The 18495-nt window shown below is 54.9% G+C and overlaps 2 protein-coding genes and 1 long non-coding RNA gene across 4 annotated transcripts; 1 reads left to right on the forward strand and 2 right to left on the reverse strand.

The window, feature by feature from the left end:
- Nucleotides 1-1603: 1603 nt before the first annotated feature.
- Nucleotides 1604-10516, reverse strand: TRIM11 (tripartite motif containing 11). 2 transcript variants are annotated; one of them, XM_036312355.1, is made up of 7 exons: nucleotides 10079-10516; nucleotides 8072-8171; nucleotides 7948-7976; nucleotides 7629-7859; nucleotides 5446-5468; nucleotides 5263-5363; nucleotides 1604-4731 (listed from the first exon to the last, which is right to left on the reverse strand). In XM_036312355.1, exons 1-7 carry the CDS (start codon nucleotides 10484-10486, stop codon nucleotides 4184-4186), a joined length of 1440 nt encoding a protein of 479 aa, XP_036168248.1. In that variant the 5' UTR covers nucleotides 10487-10516; the 3' UTR covers nucleotides 1604-4183. The 2 variants fall into 2 exon arrangements, with proteins under 2 accessions (XP_036168248.1, XP_036168249.1); XM_036312356.1 differs by lacking the exon at nucleotides 7948-7976 and having other exon boundaries at nucleotides 8076-8171.
- A 301-nt stretch (nucleotides 10517-10817) lies between these two features.
- Nucleotides 10818-16850, forward strand: LOC118657773. Its single transcript, XR_004968118.1, has 4 exons — nucleotides 10818-11031; nucleotides 12243-12363; nucleotides 12780-12834; nucleotides 14802-16850. It is a non-coding gene; the product is annotated as an uncharacterized LOC118657773 (long non-coding RNA).
- TRIM17 (tripartite motif containing 17) lies at nucleotides 11474-16560 on the reverse strand. The gene is made up of 6 exons (XM_036312358.1): nucleotides 15972-16560; nucleotides 14733-14828; nucleotides 14097-14327; nucleotides 12622-12644; nucleotides 12442-12542; nucleotides 11474-12185 (listed from the first exon to the last, which is right to left on the reverse strand). Exons 1-6 carry the CDS (start codon nucleotides 16530-16532, stop codon nucleotides 11638-11640), a joined length of 1560 nt encoding a protein of 519 aa, XP_036168251.1. The 5' UTR covers nucleotides 16533-16560; the 3' UTR covers nucleotides 11474-11637.
- Nucleotides 16851-18495: the final 1645 nt, after the last annotated feature.

The following is an 18495-nucleotide window of genomic DNA, read 5'->3' on the forward strand; positions in this document are numbered from 1 at the left end:
AACAAATATGCATCTATCAACAAGTGAATCTAAGAATCAAGTGAATAAATAATCTGATGAACAGAATGAACTGTTGATTATAATAGAATCAGGGACATAGAAAGGGAATGGACTGACTATTCCTGGGGGGGGAAGGGGTGTGGGAGATGCGGGAAGAGACTGGACAAAAATCGTGCACCTATGGATTAGGACAGTGGGTGGGGAGTGAGGGCGGAGGGTGGGGCGGGAACTGGGAGGAGGGGAGTTATGGGGGGGAAAAAAAGAGGAACAAATGTAATCTGAACAATAAAGATTTAATTAAAAAAAAAAAAGAAAGTACAAAAATTGAAGTGAATTAAAAAAGAGGGCTCAGACTTAAGTTTGCAAAAGACAGAATTAGTGAACTTTGAGATGTATCAATACAGATGATCCAATCTGAAGAAAAATATTAAGAGCACTGAACAGAACCACAGAGAATTGTGAGACACCAACATACATACTAACATACAGGTAAATGGGAGTCCCAGAAAGTGAAAGAGATTAAAAATATTTGAATAATGGCCAAAATTTTCCTAAACATGATGAAAAACTAACATACATATTCAATGAATTCAATCAAGTTCAAAAGGTGAACATGAAGAGTTCCACACCTAGACATATTATAGTTAATCTAATGAAAGCCAAAAAGCAAAAGAGAATCTTGAAAGCAGCAAGAGAAAAACAACTTATTACATACAGGGGAACCTCAATAAGATTAACAACTGACTTCTCGTTAAAAACAGTGGGAGTCCTGGCCAGTGTGGCTCAGTTGGTTGAGCACTGTCCCATGCACCGAATGGTTGCCTGCTCGATTTCCAGTCAGGACACATGGCCAGGTTTTAGGCTCGATCCCCAGTAGGGGGTATGCATGAGGCAACCAATCAATGTTTCTTTCTCCATCTCCCTTACTCTCTAAAAGTAAAAATCAATAAAAACATAAACGATAACCACCAGTGGAGGGTAAAGATATTTGGATAACATGCTTAAAAAACTAAAAGGAATAAAAACTGGCTAAGTCTGTAACTAGCAAAACTACCCTTCAACAATGAAGATGAAATAATATTCCTAGATATACAAAACTGGCAGAATTTGCTGCTAGCAAGTTTTACTTACAAGAAATACTAAAGGACTAAGAGAAATTGAAACCAGATGAAAACCCAAATCTACATGAAGAAATAAAGAGCATGGTAAGTATAATTACATAGGTAGACATAGAAGACAGTATCAATAACATTTTCTTAACTGATTTAAAAGCCAGCCACATAAAACCACCATTATAAAATTGTATTGTTGGGATTATTCACTAATAGCACTGAGAGAATAGGGAGGAATGGTTCTATTTTAGAGAAAGGAAATGACACTAGGCAGTAATGTGAATCCAGAGGAATGCCTCCTTCTCTTAAGAAATATACTAAATTAATCTTTCAATGGTGTTGTCACTCAGTCCCCTCCAAATATTAAAATCCCATCCGTACAATCATTGATACAATAGAACACTCCACTGAAGAGCAGAACACACATTCTTGTCAAATGCACATGGACCATTCTCCAGGAAAGCAATATGCCAGTCAATAAAACAACTAAGTTTGTGTTTTTACCACAATGGTGTTTAATCAGAAGTCAACAGAAGGAAATTTGGGAAAGCCTAAAATACTTGGAAATTAAACATACGTCTAAATAACCCAGGTGCCAAAAAAGAAATCACAATAACAATTAGAAAGTGTTTTGAGCCTCCCCCCACCCCAGCCCTCTTCCCCACAGGCAGAGGACAGAGCGCTAGTGCAGGAGACACCCCCTGCTCGTTCAAGGGACACTACCAGGCTTGCAAACCAGGGCAGCAAATTCATCCCAAACAATCCCCCAGAACCTGACCCAAGGCCCCCTTTTCTCTGACTTCTTAGTGAGCCAAAGCAGCCCAACCCAGGCTCATTTCCCCAGCCCTCTCTCCACTGTCCCCAACTTTAATAAACGTCCTCTAAAATTCACCTGGACTTGTGTTGTGAAATCTTTCCTGCATGACGTCAAGAACCCACATACTACCAACTGGCCCTAAGCAGACCCACCAAGGGCCAGGTCCCCTTCCCAGTAGCAGTATTCGAGACACCCCCTGGTAGTGTAGGGGGGCACCCCATGTTAATACAGGAGATCCCACTAGTAGTGCAGAAGACACCTACTGCTCGTGTTGGGAGACACTCACTACTTGTTGGGACACATCTTTGTAGCTCTTAGCCACTCTGAGGTATCAGCTACATGGGCAAAATCTTTCCTTTACTGTGGTCCATGCTGCAAAGAAGAGTGAGGAGCTATCACAGAGTTCACTGGCTCAGTAGGTAAAATGTGTGGACAGTGCACTCAGCATGTGTGTGTGGTCCTCAACTAAGCTCATTTCTTCTGTCACCTGGTGATGGATATGTGAACGTTCCATCTCAAACTTCCCAGTTTGGGAACAGGATCATTTGAGCTAAACGCAGTTGATATGCAGATAGTAGAGAAGCTGCAAGTCCTCCCCCTGCCTAAAAGGACCAAGTCAGTAACAGGAGACAGTAAGATCCCTCAGCATGGGGTTGGCTCTGGGAATCTCCATAAACCCCCCAACCAGCAGCCCCTACCCTGGTACTGCTTCGGACTGTCATTTCCCACAAACTTCTTTATTGCAGTGGCTGCAGAAGCCGGACTTCTAAGCTGCTGCTGGAGTTACTCATTTCCTCTGCGTGTCTCCCATGTGCAGGAGGTGCATGTGTTAATAAACTTCTTTTTCTCATTAATCTTTTATTGCCGGGTTCCAGACAGGGATCAGATGGGTGGAGGGAACGTTTTCCCTCCCTCACACTGGTGTCCAGCTTTGCTCCAAAGCCTTGGTTAGGTGTCCATCCTGCTGTTCTTGGGGCAGTCGTGTGCTCCTCCAAACTCTCACCGAGGCTGTCTCACCTTCTGGCAGCTGGTGGCCATCCAGGAGATCCCAAAGTCCAAATCTTGCTTCAGGCAAGAACCAACCAGTACCTCAGATTCTCAACAGGGAGTGAAACAGTAGGCAGTCAACTGGGAAAGGATGGGGAAACCTCCCCAGCCAGAAAAGTGGCAGACTCCTGGCTTGACTGAGGAAAAACCTCCCGGGTACATAATTTGAAGGAATTGTTCAAAGTGGTACATACATTTAAAAAAAAGTCCAACAATAGGAGAATGAGCAAATAAATAATCAAGTAACTAGCTATTGAACACCATGGAACCTAGAACTGTTGATCAGATTATTTGAAAAAAAGAATCCCATGGCAGTTGGATGAAATGCAGCCAGCCACTGTGTCCCCAACTTTGCTGTGGATGATAGGCCTTTGCCCATGGACTCTCCCACCCAATTCACAAGTGGCATCACAGACAATGATTAGTTTATTTACTGTAAGGATGGTCCTTACCACAGATAAAATCTTGGGGTACACACCTTCTTGTGAAAAAGCACCAAAACAAGCCAATAGAAATCCTGGATTGAAGTGGTGGGGGTGGGGGAGTCTACGCAGCTTCACCCCTTCCCCAGGCAGGGCCAGTCTTTTCTCAGCTAGTGCTCAGCTCTGGGGTGGGAAGGAGCATTCTGCAGAAGCCCACAGAGGCCCATGCTGGGGGACTTGAGGGCTTGTATCCAGGTTCCTCAGACCCCTTATGTAGTACCTTTTGCCCTGAGCACTCTTCCTCTGGCCTTTCCCATGCCCCCCTCTCCTGATGACTGCTGCACCCCGATTAATGGGGCATCCACATCCAGCACCATTTTCTAGGACCAGGCCCTGAGACAGGCTGATGGACTCACCTCCCTCCCAGCGGCCTCACAAGACAGCAGCTCTTTGGGGATACAGCCCTGGGGCTGTCAAGTCTCAGGCTGAAGCCTCAGAAAGTTCCACAGGCCCTGGCCTCAACGCTGACCAGCTGGGCTCCTGCAAACAGAGCTCCCCAGGACCCTGGCTTGGGCTATGCAGAGGACTGTGAGCAATGCACTGGTGACACCAGATGGCCATGGAAGGTCACCTGGGAGATGTTGCTGGCCCCACAGTGTTGGCTTCCCGGGGATGACAGAGGTAGAGGGATTTTACTAAGCACACGAAGTGGCATTGGGAGCTCTTCCTGTGGCTCAGGATACCCTTGAAGACTCAAAGGCAGGACAAAGGTATGAGACACCTGCTCACTGGGAAGCCAGCCCATCCCCAAGCCCTCCCTTGGGTCGGCAGATGGTCATGGGGGTGGGGCTGCTAGACAGAGGTGAGAAGAGGGCCCGAAGCGTCCCTGAGAAGGGCGTCTCAGGGAAGGCATACAGGAGTGACCCATCGGTGGCGCTGTAGAATGCCAGGTGCCCGGCCTCATAGTCCAGAAAGATGCCTACACGCCGGGGTGGGTCTCGAAGGGGGGCAAAGGCCCGCTCAGAGGAGTTGTAGAAGCCCCCCAGGAACACCAGGATCCAGAACCCATTGCCTGCAAAGAGCTCACCCTTCTCCTTACGGTTAGCATTCTCCCTGCAGACACCCAAGGCCCAGCTGGCCCGCTCGCCCACCTCCACCTCCCAGTAGTGGCGGCCGGAGGTCAGGGGCTGCCGGCCCAGCACACAGGGCCCGGGGTCAAAGCGCTCGGGGCTGTCAGGCAGGGGCTGCCGCAGGTCCCCCCGCCGCACGCTCTGCATGTCTTCCGACAGGACCAGCTCGGGGTTAGCAGTGTCCGGATCCAGCGTCATGTCCCCTGCAGACAGAGCAGTGGTCACCTCGGGCCCCTTCCGCCAGCCTGCATGAAGTCTGCCCTCAAACATCCTCATAGTTGGCTAGAGTGACTGCTCTCCATCTTGTGTCTTCCTCAAGAGATCACCTAACCACTTGCAGTTGCAACTTGGAATGTCTGGAAAGTGATCATCCACTGCCTTGCAATTCACTCTCTTGAAATTCAGGAGGAACCTGAGTGCTTTCTATGTCTACTCTTCCAATCCTCAGTGTTCAGTCCAGCTTTCACACTGGGCTCCCCAGGCCTGGGCCTACACAGGTGTCCTGGCACCTGATGGACCAACCTTCACTTTCCCTAAATGCACCAGGACAGCCCAGCCTGGCTGGCCCTCCCTCAACAGCCTGCCCTAACCTCTCAGCTCCTCAGCCATGAACTAGGAGCCTCCGTGCCTTTCCTACCACAGGCCCTGGGATAGGCACTTCTTCTGGACCAGACCTGGCCAGCTGGGTCCCCCCACCCCCGGCCCCCGCCCCCCTGGTATGCTGTGGCACCCACCTCGGAACCTCTGCAGAGCCTCCACCAGCCCCGGGACCCTGCACACCGTCCTCATCTCCATGGGCACCACCTTAGGCGGCTGCAGCTTCACTTCCTGGACCCTGAAGAGGCAGCCAGGTATCACACCCAGGGTGGGCCCACCCGTACCCAACCATCTTCCCTAGGGAAAGGCTGGACTCCTACCTGCGCAGGGTGTCCATGATGTCCTGTGGGAGAGACAGTGTGGTGTCAGTGCCCGTCACATGGTCTTGCCCCCTACCTCCATCCGTGTTGCAGTGCCCCCTACATGGTCAGAAACTGCCCCTGCAGCCTCACCTGCTCCCATCCCATCCCGCCCACAGGCATCTTACACGGCCTCCATCAGCTGCCCTCCCTCATGTCGTGACTCAGAGCCCAACTTCCCGGTAAGGCCTCTCTGCTTAGGTGCTCCTTTCCCCCAAAATGATGCATAAGAGCATTTTACTCAGTGTCAAAGGCTGCTTGTAGCCCCAAAATCCACATGTTGGTGTCTTAATGACCAGGTCCTCAGAATGGGTCAGTATTTGAAGAATGGGCTTCCTAAAGAGGTGATGATATTAAAACCAGAGGCCCGGTGCATGAAATTCATGCATTGGGCGGGGGCGGGGGGGGGGGGGGGGCGGGTGGTGGTGTCCCTCAGCCCAGCCTGCACCCTCTCCAATCTGGGACCCCTCGAGGGATGTCCGACTGCTCGTTTAGGCCCGATCCCACTGGGCCTAAATGGGCAGTCGGACATCCCTCTTACAATCCAGGACTGCTGGCTCCCAACCGCTCACCTGCCTACCTGCCTGACTGCCTGCCCCTAACCGCTTCTGCCTGCCAGCCTGATCACCCCTAACCACTCCCTGCCAGCCTGATCAACACCTAACTGCTACCCTGCCAGCCCAACTGCCCCTAACTGCCCTCCCCTGCCGGCCTGGTCACCCCCTAACCACTCCCCTGCCAGCCTGATCGATGCCTAACTGCTCCCCTGCTGGCCTGATTGCCCCTAACTGCCCTCTCCTGCCGGCCTGGTCGCTCCCAACTGCCCTCCCCTACAGGCCTGGTTCCCCCACAGCTGTCCTCCCCTGCTGGACATCTTGTGTCCACATGGGGTGGCCATCTTTGACCACATGGGGGCGGCCATCTTGTGCATTGGAGTGATGGTCAATTAGCATATTACCTCTTTATTAGATAGGACGAGGTCACCAGGGTGGACCCTAATGCTATATGGCTGGTGTCCTTACAGGAAGAGGAAATCAGGACACAGGTGTACACTGAGGCAGAGAGGCCTCAGGAGAACCGGCCCTGCCCACACCTGGATCTCAGGCTCCAGGACTGGGAGAAATAAACGTCTGTTGCTTAAGCCACCTGTGTCATTTGTTACACAGCCTGAGCTGACAGAGACAATCTGTTATTTGGAATGCCAGCTCCTGACAGTAAACAGCTTGTCTTTTTAGAACACTGCCTAGCACACAGCAGGGACGCAGCCCACTTTGTCAATCAAATGAACCCCACAAGCAGTCCTTCTAACCATACTGTGTACCACCTACCAGGCCATAAAGGATGAAGAGGGAAAGTAAGATATTGTGCCCAACGTGGGTTTCCTTAGGGGCAGGGAATTTCACACACAGTAGTTGATTCTGTCTGGGGAGCCTGGGCACTTGCTAGGCCTCTAAAGAAAAGGGAGCCTAGTGGGTTTCTGAAACCTGAGGATTCATCAGGAGAAACCGACAGTACCAGCCTGGGGGAGGCACATGCAAAGGGCCAGGTGCAAAGCAGTTAGAAACAGCGTCCTTACTTGTTTTACTGGGTTAGGGGAAGTGGGGGTGGGGATAGTCTTGGTTGTCAAGGTCTGGAACTGCCCTAACCACTTAGGAGAGGGATGGAGAAAGGGCCCCTGCCCAGGGGTGGGGAGGGGGCCTGAACCTTGAAGGAAGTTGACCTCTGTGGAGATGACCTGGCCACTCTGGGCAGTGGGAACTAGATACACACCCCTTTAGGAAAATGCTCGGTACCCACAGAGGGTGGTTACGGGGGAATCCTGGAGGGGCACCCAGAACCCCAAACTCTGGTGTAGCTGGGGCCAGAGCTCTGCTTCTTCCGTCTCCAATGGGGCTCCCGGACAGGTACCAACAGCAGTTCTCAGTGGGGCTTGGGGTTCATATCTATTCCCCAGGCAGTGGCATCTCCATAAGGCCCTCACCAGTCCCAGTCCTCACCCCAGTATGTCACAGGCAGGACACAGGGCATCCAGAAGAGGACAAGCTCAGAGAGCTTGCTCCACTGAGGGCTTTCTCCTTCCTGCTCCCAGGTCTGCACCCCTTCCCATTAGAGCCCCTGTGTGCCCATTCCAGGCACGTGCTCACCTGCAGCAGTCCCAACGCCGGCAGCTGGCAGCGCCCCTCCAGCTCAGCAACAAGATCGGCTAGCTGGGCGCTCTGCTGCCCAAGGCGGACAGCGCTCTCCTGCAGTGGGGGCAGCACCTCCAGCTCCTCCTCCTCCAGCCTCTGCAGAAGCCGTTGCTCTTCTTCTGCCAGCAGGCGGCGCAGCCGCTCAAACTCTGCACGCACATTCTGCCGCTGGCTCTCCACCATCTTCTGCAGGGGGCGTAGGGGGCCAGTGAGCTGGGCGCCACAAACCCACCACCAGGGCTCCACACACCACCTGTCCCCCGCCCAAACTCACCCCGGGGCTGAGGGTCTGGAGCAGGAGTGCTGTGTTATGAGGAGCATTAGTGTGACAGCGGCATCCAGCAGTGGGGGCACCAATGCCCCACCTCCCCACCCCTGGGACCTCAGCGCCCAGCCACCTGCCTGCCACAGGGCACAGGTCTCCTCCGCCTGAGCCTGAAACAGCAGGGCATCTTCCATTTGCTTCTGCAGGTGGTCCAGGGACTTCTCCAGCTTGCCCTGCAAGGAAGTGAGGGCAGCCAGTAAGCCCACTGGGCCCTGTCCCTATTCCCACTGCCCAGCCCCACACAATGGATTGAACAAATTGAATCTGCTAGGAGATGCCCTCTTCCCAGGATGCCCTCCCACCACCCAGGCTGACCCAGCCCCTAGCCCATTTTTTTCCTTTCTCCAGCCTTCCTGCCTTCCTTCCTCTCCCGACCTTCCCAGCCTGACTCCCTACCTCATCGCAGCCTTCTTTCCTGCGAATCCTTTCACTTCAGTGCCTGTTCTGAGCTTGCCAAAGTTCAGCTTCATCGGAAGGCGCCAAGGGACACTCACACTTGGATCCAGCTGCCTTGAGCCTGACCTCAAGCAACGCCCAACTGTTTACTTCAACCCTATTTGCTTGCTGGGGCATCCCCAGCATTAAGACAAAGTAGGCACCAGTACAGTGTGAGGGAGAAACAGCAGTTGTGTAAGAGCCCTCTGCCCTCCTCCTTCTGCCTAAAGGCAGGACATGAATTTCCCAGAAGGGTGGCCACCCTGTACCAGGAAGGGGGCACACACTCCACCAAAGATGAGGTGTCATCCCTGAATGTGCTGAACAGACCTTACAAAAATGCCAGCCTTCCAGTGGTTCCCCCGTATCATTTCCTAGTTCCTTTCCCACAAGTTATTGGCCCTAGCAGCCCAAACCCTTTCCGTTGTCTAGTCACTTCTCCACAATTTATCATCCTGTTAAAATGGAATACGAGCTCTTAAGTCTAAGCACTCATTTTGGTTTTGTACTCTTCTACGAAGTCATTGTGCCGTATGAAATTTAAGACTAATAAAACTATGTCTTTTCATCTGTTCAGATTAACATTTGTCAGTTTAATTTGCAAGTCTCAGTCACAGAACCTAACAGGCTAGAGTAAAAGGTTTTTCCTCCTCTACAGTAGTTAGTGCTGCCCGCCGAGACTTTATCAGGTCAGCTACAAGGAGCCCTTAGGGGGCTGTGGTGACTCTTCACCTCACCGCCACGTTCTGCGCCCTGATCCGGGTGTTTGGTGATAGGAGTGCAAACCTGCTGGACGTGAGTAGACAGGCATTCCTGCATGCATGTAATACCCCCAAGTGAGAGGAAAATCCACAGAAATCCATGTCCAGACTGGATCATGGAACAGGTTTATTCTGGTACCCCACAGGCTTGTTCTATGACAGTGACCTGCTGGCCAAGTATTAATTCTAATGCTGACTAAATGCTGTGCATGGTGTGCCCAACGACACACACACACACCCACTACTGGCCGTGAAGCAAAATGCAAGCCAGTCACAAAGTCTGAAAGATGCCACCCGTGCATCAATACCTGAGTTCCAGAAACAAACCCTGCTAAGGCAACAGGCCAAGTGAGCCGTTTGCCCCCCAGCGGAGCGGGTAGTGCTGGTGTGAGTTTGGGTTTTAAGGAAATGCGTTTCCAGGACAGGAAAACAAGGCTTCTCAGCCTGAGATCTAAGCACAGCTGAGCTCGGGTGTGTCAGACGGCAGTGGTGGCCCCAAGCAATCCACTCAGAAGCTTGCCGGGCCCTGGCCACTGCACCCCCTCCCACCGGAGAGGAGTCCCCATTCGTCCCACCTGAAGGAAACCACCTCTGCTGTTCTCTTCCCACTTTCTCCCGCGCTGGGCTCTATCCCAGCCACCGTTCGGTCACCCCGGCCCAGTGCCCGCCCCAGACGGTGGGCCCCACCAACACAGCGGGACCTCGGCCTCAGAGACCGCCTTCTCCTCCCAGGTCCCCACGCTGGCTCCCCACTGCGGAGTGGTGCCCCAAAGTGCCCCAACCCCGCGAAAATGCCGGTCTGGGAAAGGCTAAGCGCCCCCCACCCCAAAACCACAACGCAGGCCAGACCTGAGCGCGGCCGCACCCGCCCCGCCCGCGCGCACCTTGAGGTCCTCGGCGGCGTCCTGCAGCGGGCGGACGCGGTGCGCCCAGTGCTCCCCCGAGCGCTCGCAGGCCGCGCACAGCAGGCGCAGCTCGTCGGCGCAGAAGGACGCCAGCGGCTCGCGGTGCGCGGCGCACACGCCCTGGGGCACCGGGGACGGCGGGTGCAGGCGCCGCGCCATCTCGGCCATCTTGGCCAGCGGGCGGTTGGGCCGCAGATTGCGCTGCGGGGACAGCTCGCGACACTCGGGGCAGGCGTACGGGCCCTCGGGCTGGCCCCAACAGCGCCGGATGCACTCGCGGCAGAAGTTGTGGCCGCAGTCGGTCATCACCGGGTCCATGAAGTAATCGAGGCAGATGGCGCAGGTGGCCTCCTCCTGGAGGTTGGTGGACAAGTCGGAGGCGGCCATGGCGCGGTCACGCGGAGAAGGCGGCGCTCTCCCCGGTCGGGCGCTGGCCTGCCGCCGTCGGGGCTCCGGGGGACTTGCGGGGACCGGGACTCCGGGAGCCGGGGGTGCGCGGGCTGTGGGAACGCGAGGCGCAGGGTGCACGGGGCGCCTCGGCTCCCGAAAGCAGGCAGGAAGAACCACGGCGGAAGCAGGAAGCAGCTGTTTGGGGGCGGGGCGGGAAACACCCGCTTTGGGCCGGGATTGGCTGCGGCCCGTCACGCGGCCCGCGGGAGGCTGTTCGCCCTCTGACCTGGCGTCTCCGCTGCCGCCCGTGCGCGTTCTCGTGGCTCCGGCTCGTCGGGGGTCGCGCGGCCTGGCTATGCCTCAGGCCAGGGGAAGGGTGGGGTTCAGGGGCCGGGCCGGCGGGGCGCCCCGCATGGTCGCTGGGGTCCTCGCGGCGCAGCGACCACTAGGACTAGGGTAGCCCCAGCCGCCCCCGTGCACCCAGGACGGTCGGAAGGAATGGGTGGCAGCGCTCTGCCCATAGGGACTCTGGTCGTGTTGAGGTAGGAGTGCGTTGACTGTATTCTGGGGTGCTGATGACTGTTAGGGGGGCTAATACGCCGGAAACTGCGAGGGTGGGTGGGGAGTGAGAGGAAAGGACCCGCCCACACCCATGATCCTCGTTGAACGTAACCCCCCACTTCCCGCAGGTTCAAAGGGGATGGAAAGGGATGGGGGTGGGCAGCTCTGAGGTTTTTAGGGGTTCAGCTTGAAAACTTGTACTTCCTTGTTTTCCCTATGAAAGACCCAAACGTGGGATTGCTGATAACAAGAAAGGTGGACCCCTCAGGCCCCAGGTTTACTTATAGCGACCCAAACCAGGAGGACCCAGTGAGCGGCAGGGAGGGCAACATGTCTAAAAAGCTACAGCACCGCGGCCTGTCCCTGAGTGTTACTGAGGGATTGGTACAGGCTCCCTCTATGAAGCACCTGTGAATACAGTCCGTGGTGTAACTGCTTTAATCACGATTCTATTTCGGCTTGGTGAGCCCCCTGGGCCAGCAGGGCTCTCCACAGCTCCTCGGAGATAAGCAGGGCAGGCAGCCCGCTGCGCAGGACCACCTCACTTTCTAGAGAAAGTGGAGTGCCCGCACTCCCTGCCTACACGCCTATCCCTTCACCCACAGTGTCACTGTTGAGATGACCATCTGGCCAGATTTGGGGACCCCAAGGCAAAAGAAGGGCTTCAGGGGGCCTGGGAAGACTGGCTCAGCATAGGTGTGCAGGTGGGACCCGCTGCTGGCATTGTAGAAAGACACCTCCCCAGCCTCAAAGTCCAGGAAGACGCCCACATGGCTGGGGGGCTCCGTCAGTGTGATGGGGATCACGGTTGACACGGGGGGCACATACTTCTTTCCCTTGCACAGCTGTACAACCCAGAATCCATTTTCCGGGGACTTAGGGACTCTATCCGTCCGGCTCACATTGTCCCTGCACACACCCAGGGCCCACAGAGCATCCCCTGTGAGGTTCATGCCCACCTCCCAGTAGTGCCGCCCTGAGGAGAAGGTCTGGCAGCCCACTGCACAGGGGTAGGCCAGGAACCTGTCCTTGCTGCAGGGTGTGCCGTCTGGTGGCGTGCTGAGGTAGTGCCTCTGGTGGCTCTCGTACAGGAGGAGGTAGGGGTACGCTGTGGCAGGGTCGGGTACCACGTTCTCTGCAGACAGGGATGGGGCTGAGTCATCCCTGTTCTCCCTGACCGCCACCCTCCCAGGCCTCCCCTTGGCTGAGTCCAGCTGTGAGCCTGGATCTCTGCATGGGCCGTACCCCAGCTGCCGATGTTGATGGTGCCAAGGAGATGAGCTGGGGACCATTTGGGCATCTGGGAGTGGCAGGTAAGGGTAGGGTGTGAATTCCCAGTGAACATCAAGGCTCCCAGGGGTGGCTCTGGTCGAGAGACTGGCCCCACTTACCTTGGAAACTCTTGAGCACCTCTATCTGCCCCGGGACTCTGCAGACAGTCCTCAGTGAGATGGGGGTGGCCTCTGGGTACTGCACACTCAAGCTGTTCTTCCTCCAGAGGGAACAGATGTTACTGACCCCTCTGGCCCCATGTGAAGCCCTCCCTGCCTGCACCTCAGGCGGTCATATACCTGTCCAGAGGCTTCTTCATGTCCTGCAAAAACACAGAGAGAGGGAGGGCTGCTACATCTTATTAGGGATCTGGGGCGTCCCCAAGCCCCCTGTGTAGACATTTCTGGCCTGCAGAGCAAGGAGAATTCATAATGCTTTCCTGTGACCCTCTTTCCAGTTTTCAGAATGGATCTCTCTCTTGGCCATGAGGGTCTCCTACTATCCCCCTGCATGTGAGTAAGAACACAAAAGCTGTCCTGCTCTCAACGGGGGGAGGGGGGGGTACCCAAGGGCGCTGCCACACTGCAGGCCTTGGGCAACTCAGGAGTGTTTAGTGGGTGGTGAATAGGCTGCTTTTTACTAGAAGACCAAGTATTCCCCAAAGTTGGGGCGAGTGCATAGTCCGTTAACTAAACCAGGACACTGTTGTCCAAAGATGCCAGGACAACAGGCACGAGACTGGTGCTGACCTTGCATGTGGCATTTGCTTCCGTTGTATAAACACGCTGTGTGTGTGATGACTCACAGCACGAAATATGTTTTTTGCTATGGATTCCATTTTTCCACACAATTCACAAGACAGTTACCCACTTGTCGGCCAACATAATCACTCCCACTTCTCTGGCCTCCTGTGCAAGCCCATCCCTGACAGTCCAGCGGCACCTTCTCCCCGATTCCAAATCCTCAGTAGAATCACATGACTTGCTCCTGCCTTGAATTCACTGGGCCTGACCTGGCTGGTGTGTCCCTGCCCCAAGTCACCAAGTGGATGACAGCTGCCCCTGGGCCATCCCCCACCCCTCAGACTAGGAAGGGAATGCAGAACACAGGTGTCTAGGACTGGAGTCCGTCAGGCTGATTGTGTCGCTTGGCCCTGGTCGGCAAACTGCGGCTCACGAGCCACATGCGGCTCTTTGGCCCCTTGAGTGTGGCTCTTCCACAAAATACCGACTTCTGTGCATGGGCCACGAAGTTTCAATCGCACTGTACGTGCGCACCCGCACGTGGTATTTTGTGGAAGAGCCACACTCAAGGGGCCAAAGAACCACATGTGCCTCGAGAGCCACAGTTTGCCGACCACTGCCCCAAGCCAACATGTTGGAGCCCAGCCCTCAGGACCTCAGATGAGGCTATATTTGAAGATGGGGCCTTTAAAAGGTAATGAAGGTGAAATGAGGTCACAAGGGTGGGCCCTAGTCCAATGTGACTTGGTGACCTTAGCAGAGCAGGACAGCTGCACAGTGGACAACCACGTGCAGACACAGGGAGGAGTCGGCATCCACACACCAAGGAGAGAGGCCTCAGGAGAACCAGTCTTCCAGCCTCCAGACTGAGAAATAAGTGTTTAAGCCCCAGCCTGTGGTATTTGTTACGCAGCCTGAGCTGATGAAGACAGGGCCTTCCCTGTTGGCCTATATTTGCCCTGGCAGGTCCACCACACCTGGGCCAGAACTTGTGTCCACCCCGCCCAGCCAGGTGAGCAGGTGAGCCTCACCTGCAGCATCTGCAGTGGCTCCCGAGTGCAACAGTCCTCCAGCCGCAGCAACAGGGTCTCCAGGGAGCAGCTCTGCTGCTCTAGTGCAACCATACTCTCCTGCAGCCTGGCAGTGGTGTCCTGCTCCTCCTGCCGCAGGGCCTCCAGGAGGCGCTGTTCCTCCTCCACTAGGAGGGCAGCCATCTTCTTGAACTCCGTCACAATGCGCTGTCTCTGCTTCCTCACCTTCTCCTGCAGGGTGGGACCTGGAAGTGAGGCACTGCCAGGGGACTACCATCCTGTGCCCACCAACTTGGAGGGGCCACTCCTGGGATGCTGGCACATCACATGGCCACAGTGACCCACAGAAAACCAGCACAGCTGGTGGGGGGAGGGGCCATGCAGAGCCCCCATCACTGTGGGGTGACCGCATGAGCCCAAATGGCCATCAAGGCCTCTGTACCCCTCAGTCCCTGCTTCAAAGTGGCCAATCTGGGCTGAGTGCACATTCTCAGTCCTGACTCTGGTGGGAATTCCGTGCCTCTCCTGGGTCTTATGCTGTCATCCACCTTGAGGGTCCACAGGTTCTAGAAGCCCTGCAGTACCCTGGGGCCTGGCCAGGCCTTCCCGCCCGTTCCTCAAGGTCTCAGCACCTGCCTGCCACTCGGCCAAGGCCTGCTGCTCCCTGGTCTGCAGCTTCTCAGTCTTCGCCATTTCCTCCCGCAGGTGCCCCATGTCACCCTCCAGCTTCAGCTGCAGACAACAGACCGTGGGATAGGAGTTGGAGGCCCCCTGCACACCCACTTCAGGAGGTGCCCTCTGAAGCTGCTTCAAAGGGAATGGAAATGCACCCCATAGCCTGCCCCTTGGGCGTGAGAATTATTTTAATAATTGGAAGCAGAAAGACACCTTCCAAGGCTCCTGTTATGTGACTAACAGCAGAAACTGCTGAGGAATGAGGGTTGCCACAGGTCCGCCTCCCAGGGGAAGTTTTATGGCTCTGAAGGAGGTGGAAAGTGGGACACCACTGATGAACTTTATCGTTTGTTGGTTTCCCCAAAATACTTTCTGTTATGATCTGAATGTTCATGTCCCCCAAAATTCACATGTTCAATCCTAACCCCCAAGGAGATGGGGCCTTTGGGAGGTGATGAGGTCAGAAAGGTGGAGCCCTCAGGAATGGGGCTGCTGCGGAAGAAGGGGCTGAGAGCTCCCAGCCCCCTCTTCCATGTGAGGACGGTGGGAAGTTGGCTGTCTATGAACTGGGAAGGAGCCCCCACGCGACTGTGCTGGTGCCCTGGTCTTGGACTTCCAGCCTCCAGAGCCATGAGCATGAAGTTCTTGCTGTTTATAAGCCGCCCAGTCTTGTGTTCTGTGACAACAGCTGGAATGGACCAAGACACTTTCCCAGTTGCTGCCCTTGGGAGCCTGTCACCTTTCCCTTTGTCTCTTCTCTCCAAATGTACTGTTCCTTGTTCAGATGCTGAACAAAACCACCCAGCCAGCCACACACATTGCTGTGCTTTCTTCCTGTGATGTGTGCGGGCCACATGTGTTAACAGTTTGCTTTTCTCTCCTTGATTTGTCTTTTCTCAGTCTGATTTAGGGTGGAAGAAAAAGGCCCTTTCCTCCCCTACAAAGGGTCACCTGGCCTGCCCACACAGTGGCTTAGAGGCTACTTTTGTCAGCCTGGGCTCTATAACTGTGGAGGGGATGCTCAGCTGGCCCTGCCACCTACCTGCTTTATTGCGGGAGTTACAGACACTTCCACTGTGGGGTCCAGCAGTTGGGGCTGTTTGTTACAGTGGTTGTTCTCCTATCTGACTGATACACCCCTGGACACACAGACATGCACTCAGATCTCCTTGACCCGTTGCCCTTCACCCCTGGGCCCACCTTGTGCTCCTCCACAGCCTCCTCCACGGGGACCACTCTGTGAGGCCGGTGTTCCTGGGACTCCCTGCAGACCACGCAGATGGGGCTCTGGTCATCTTCGCAAAAGAGTTTGAGCACCTCCTGGTGCACCTGGCACAGATCCCTGCTCTGGATGCCCGGGTGCTGTCGTGCCATCTCAGCCACCTTGGTCAGCAGGCGGTTGGGCCGCAGGGTCCTCTGGGGGGACAGCTCGCGGCACTCGGGGCAGGGGAAGACACCCTTGCGCTTCCTCCTGCCCTTCTTGCCTTTGGCCTTCTCCCAAGTCAGCCGGATGCACTCACGGCAGAAGTTGTGGCCACAGGTGGTCATCACAGGGTCAGTGAAATAGTCAAGGCAGATGGAGCATGTTGCCTCTTCCTGCAGCTTTCTGGAAAGTTCCACAGCATCCATGGCTCCTGGGAAAGAAACAGAGTATCCGGCCACACCCTCTGCCCAGAACCCCAGGCACTTGAGGTGTCCTCTTGCGGACAGCACTGTACATGGTCCTGTTAGGGCACCTGGCTTGTCTTCAGTAAGAGGCATAGGTGCCTCTCTGAAAGCTGACAAAGACTCTCCACAACCGAATTCAGCCAGGTTCCCCTATGCTGCCACCTGTATCCCTAGCCATGCCCAGTTTTATTCCATTTAGAGCCCATTCCACCCCTCCTGTGATGCATGTGCAGGAATCCTGCTAGTCAGTTTAGCAACAAGATCCCTCCCCATTTCTCTTCATTGTGATTTTCTATCACTAACCCCCTCACCGTGCCCTGGGCCATCCTCCCTTTGTGTAGGCTACAGTAAGAGGTGACCCCATCTTCCTCCCTATTGCAATAGTCTTGAATAAAGTCTTCCTTACCGGTGTAACCAGTGTCAGAATCAGTTTTTCTTTAACAGGACATCCATGCAACAAAGGAAAGGAGGACTTTAAAAGGAAAAATCAGAGTTGGAAAAGTTCTCTGCTTGACCAAACTCTATTCAGGCTCCCAGAACTTTCCTAATAGGCCCTGGGCTTCCGTGTTTGTGTCTCCGTTGTCCAAGTTTAATAAGAATCCCAATATGTGGGTTTAGATCAGCCGTGGGCAAACTACGGCCCGCGGGCCGGATCCGGCCCGTTTGAAATGAATAAAACTAAAAAAAAAAAAAGACCGTACCCTTTTATGTAATGATGTTTACTTTGAATTTATATTAGTTCACACAAACACTCCATCCATGCTTTTGTTCCGGCCCTCCGGTCCAGTTTAAGAACCCATTGTGGCCCTCGAGTCAAAAAGTTTGCCCACCCCTGGTTTAGATAGAAGCCCCTACCCCAGTGGTTCTCAACCTTCTGGCCCTTTAAATACAGTTCCTCATGTTGTGACCCAACCATAAAATTATTTTCGTTGCTACTTCATAACTGTAATGTTGCTACTGTGATGAATCATTATGTAAATATCTGATATGCAGGATGGTCTTAGGCCACCCCTGTGAAACGGTTGTTCGACTGCCAAAAGGGTCGCAACCCACAGGTTGAGAACCGCTGCCCTACCCAGTGGCTTCCTGTTAGTAATTTCCTGTCACTCACCCACCTTGACCATAAATCCGCACTGGGAGTTGAGCTTTCTGTGGGATTCTGTGCTTCCCCTACAGCAGTCCTGAATAAAATGTTCTTACTGCTCTACCTACCACCCACCTCTGGTGTTCTTTGCCAAGATGCAGTACAGAAGACACGATGGTTCATGCTCACACAGACAGAGGCACGGACACACTGGTGTTCGAACACCCATGCCCTTATGCAGTTCAGATCCAAGGTCTCCCCATGCACCTCATGGGGTGGTCACTGGGGCGAGGCAGCGTAGATCTGAGAGTCATTTCTGAACCACAACACTATCCGGGTTCCCTTCCCTGCCATCACCAGAGAGATGGCTCTGATACTTCAGACACTGGGTTCACCCTGTGGAAGCTGCCTCTCTCTAAGCAGAGCCCTTGGGATCGGTCACTCCTGCTGCCTACCCACCTGAAGCCGGATGGGCTCAGGATGGTCTGGTGGGCACCGGTCTGGGTCAGGTTCAGGGGAAGGGGGCCAAGGACTCTGGGTCAGTGAGGTGGGCCTGTGGCCCTCGGTCCTGGGGATGCTCCTGTAATTAGAGCTAAACCAGGTGACCCTTCCGGTTCCAACCTTCAAGCTGGAACCTCAGTGTACGGGCGCCCACAGGGTGGCCATCGGACCGCCCCTGGATAGACTGGTACTCACCGGGGAGAGGGGTGCACGCTGCCGGACCAGGCGCCCTGGACCACGAGCGCAAACGGAGGCGCTGGAAAACCTGCGTTTGCGCCACAGAGACCAGGGGGAGGTGGGTGCGGTGGCCTCAGGGGCGCAGGCTTTGTGGCGTCAGCAGAGGCTAGGAGGCCTTAGCGGGTGTGTGAGTGGTGAGGAGGATTGGGGTGGGTGTCAGCAGTCAGGGGCAGGGGCGGGAGCAGACTTGGGCGGGGTGAAAGGCGGAGGGCAGTGTCCTGGGTGCGGGGAGGG

This window comes from Myotis myotis, unplaced genomic scaffold, assembly GCF_014108235.1.
Source record: "Myotis myotis isolate mMyoMyo1 unplaced genomic scaffold, mMyoMyo1.p scaffold_m19_p_6, whole genome shotgun sequence".
NCBI lineage: Eukaryota > Metazoa > Chordata > Mammalia > Chiroptera > Vespertilionidae > Myotis > Myotis myotis.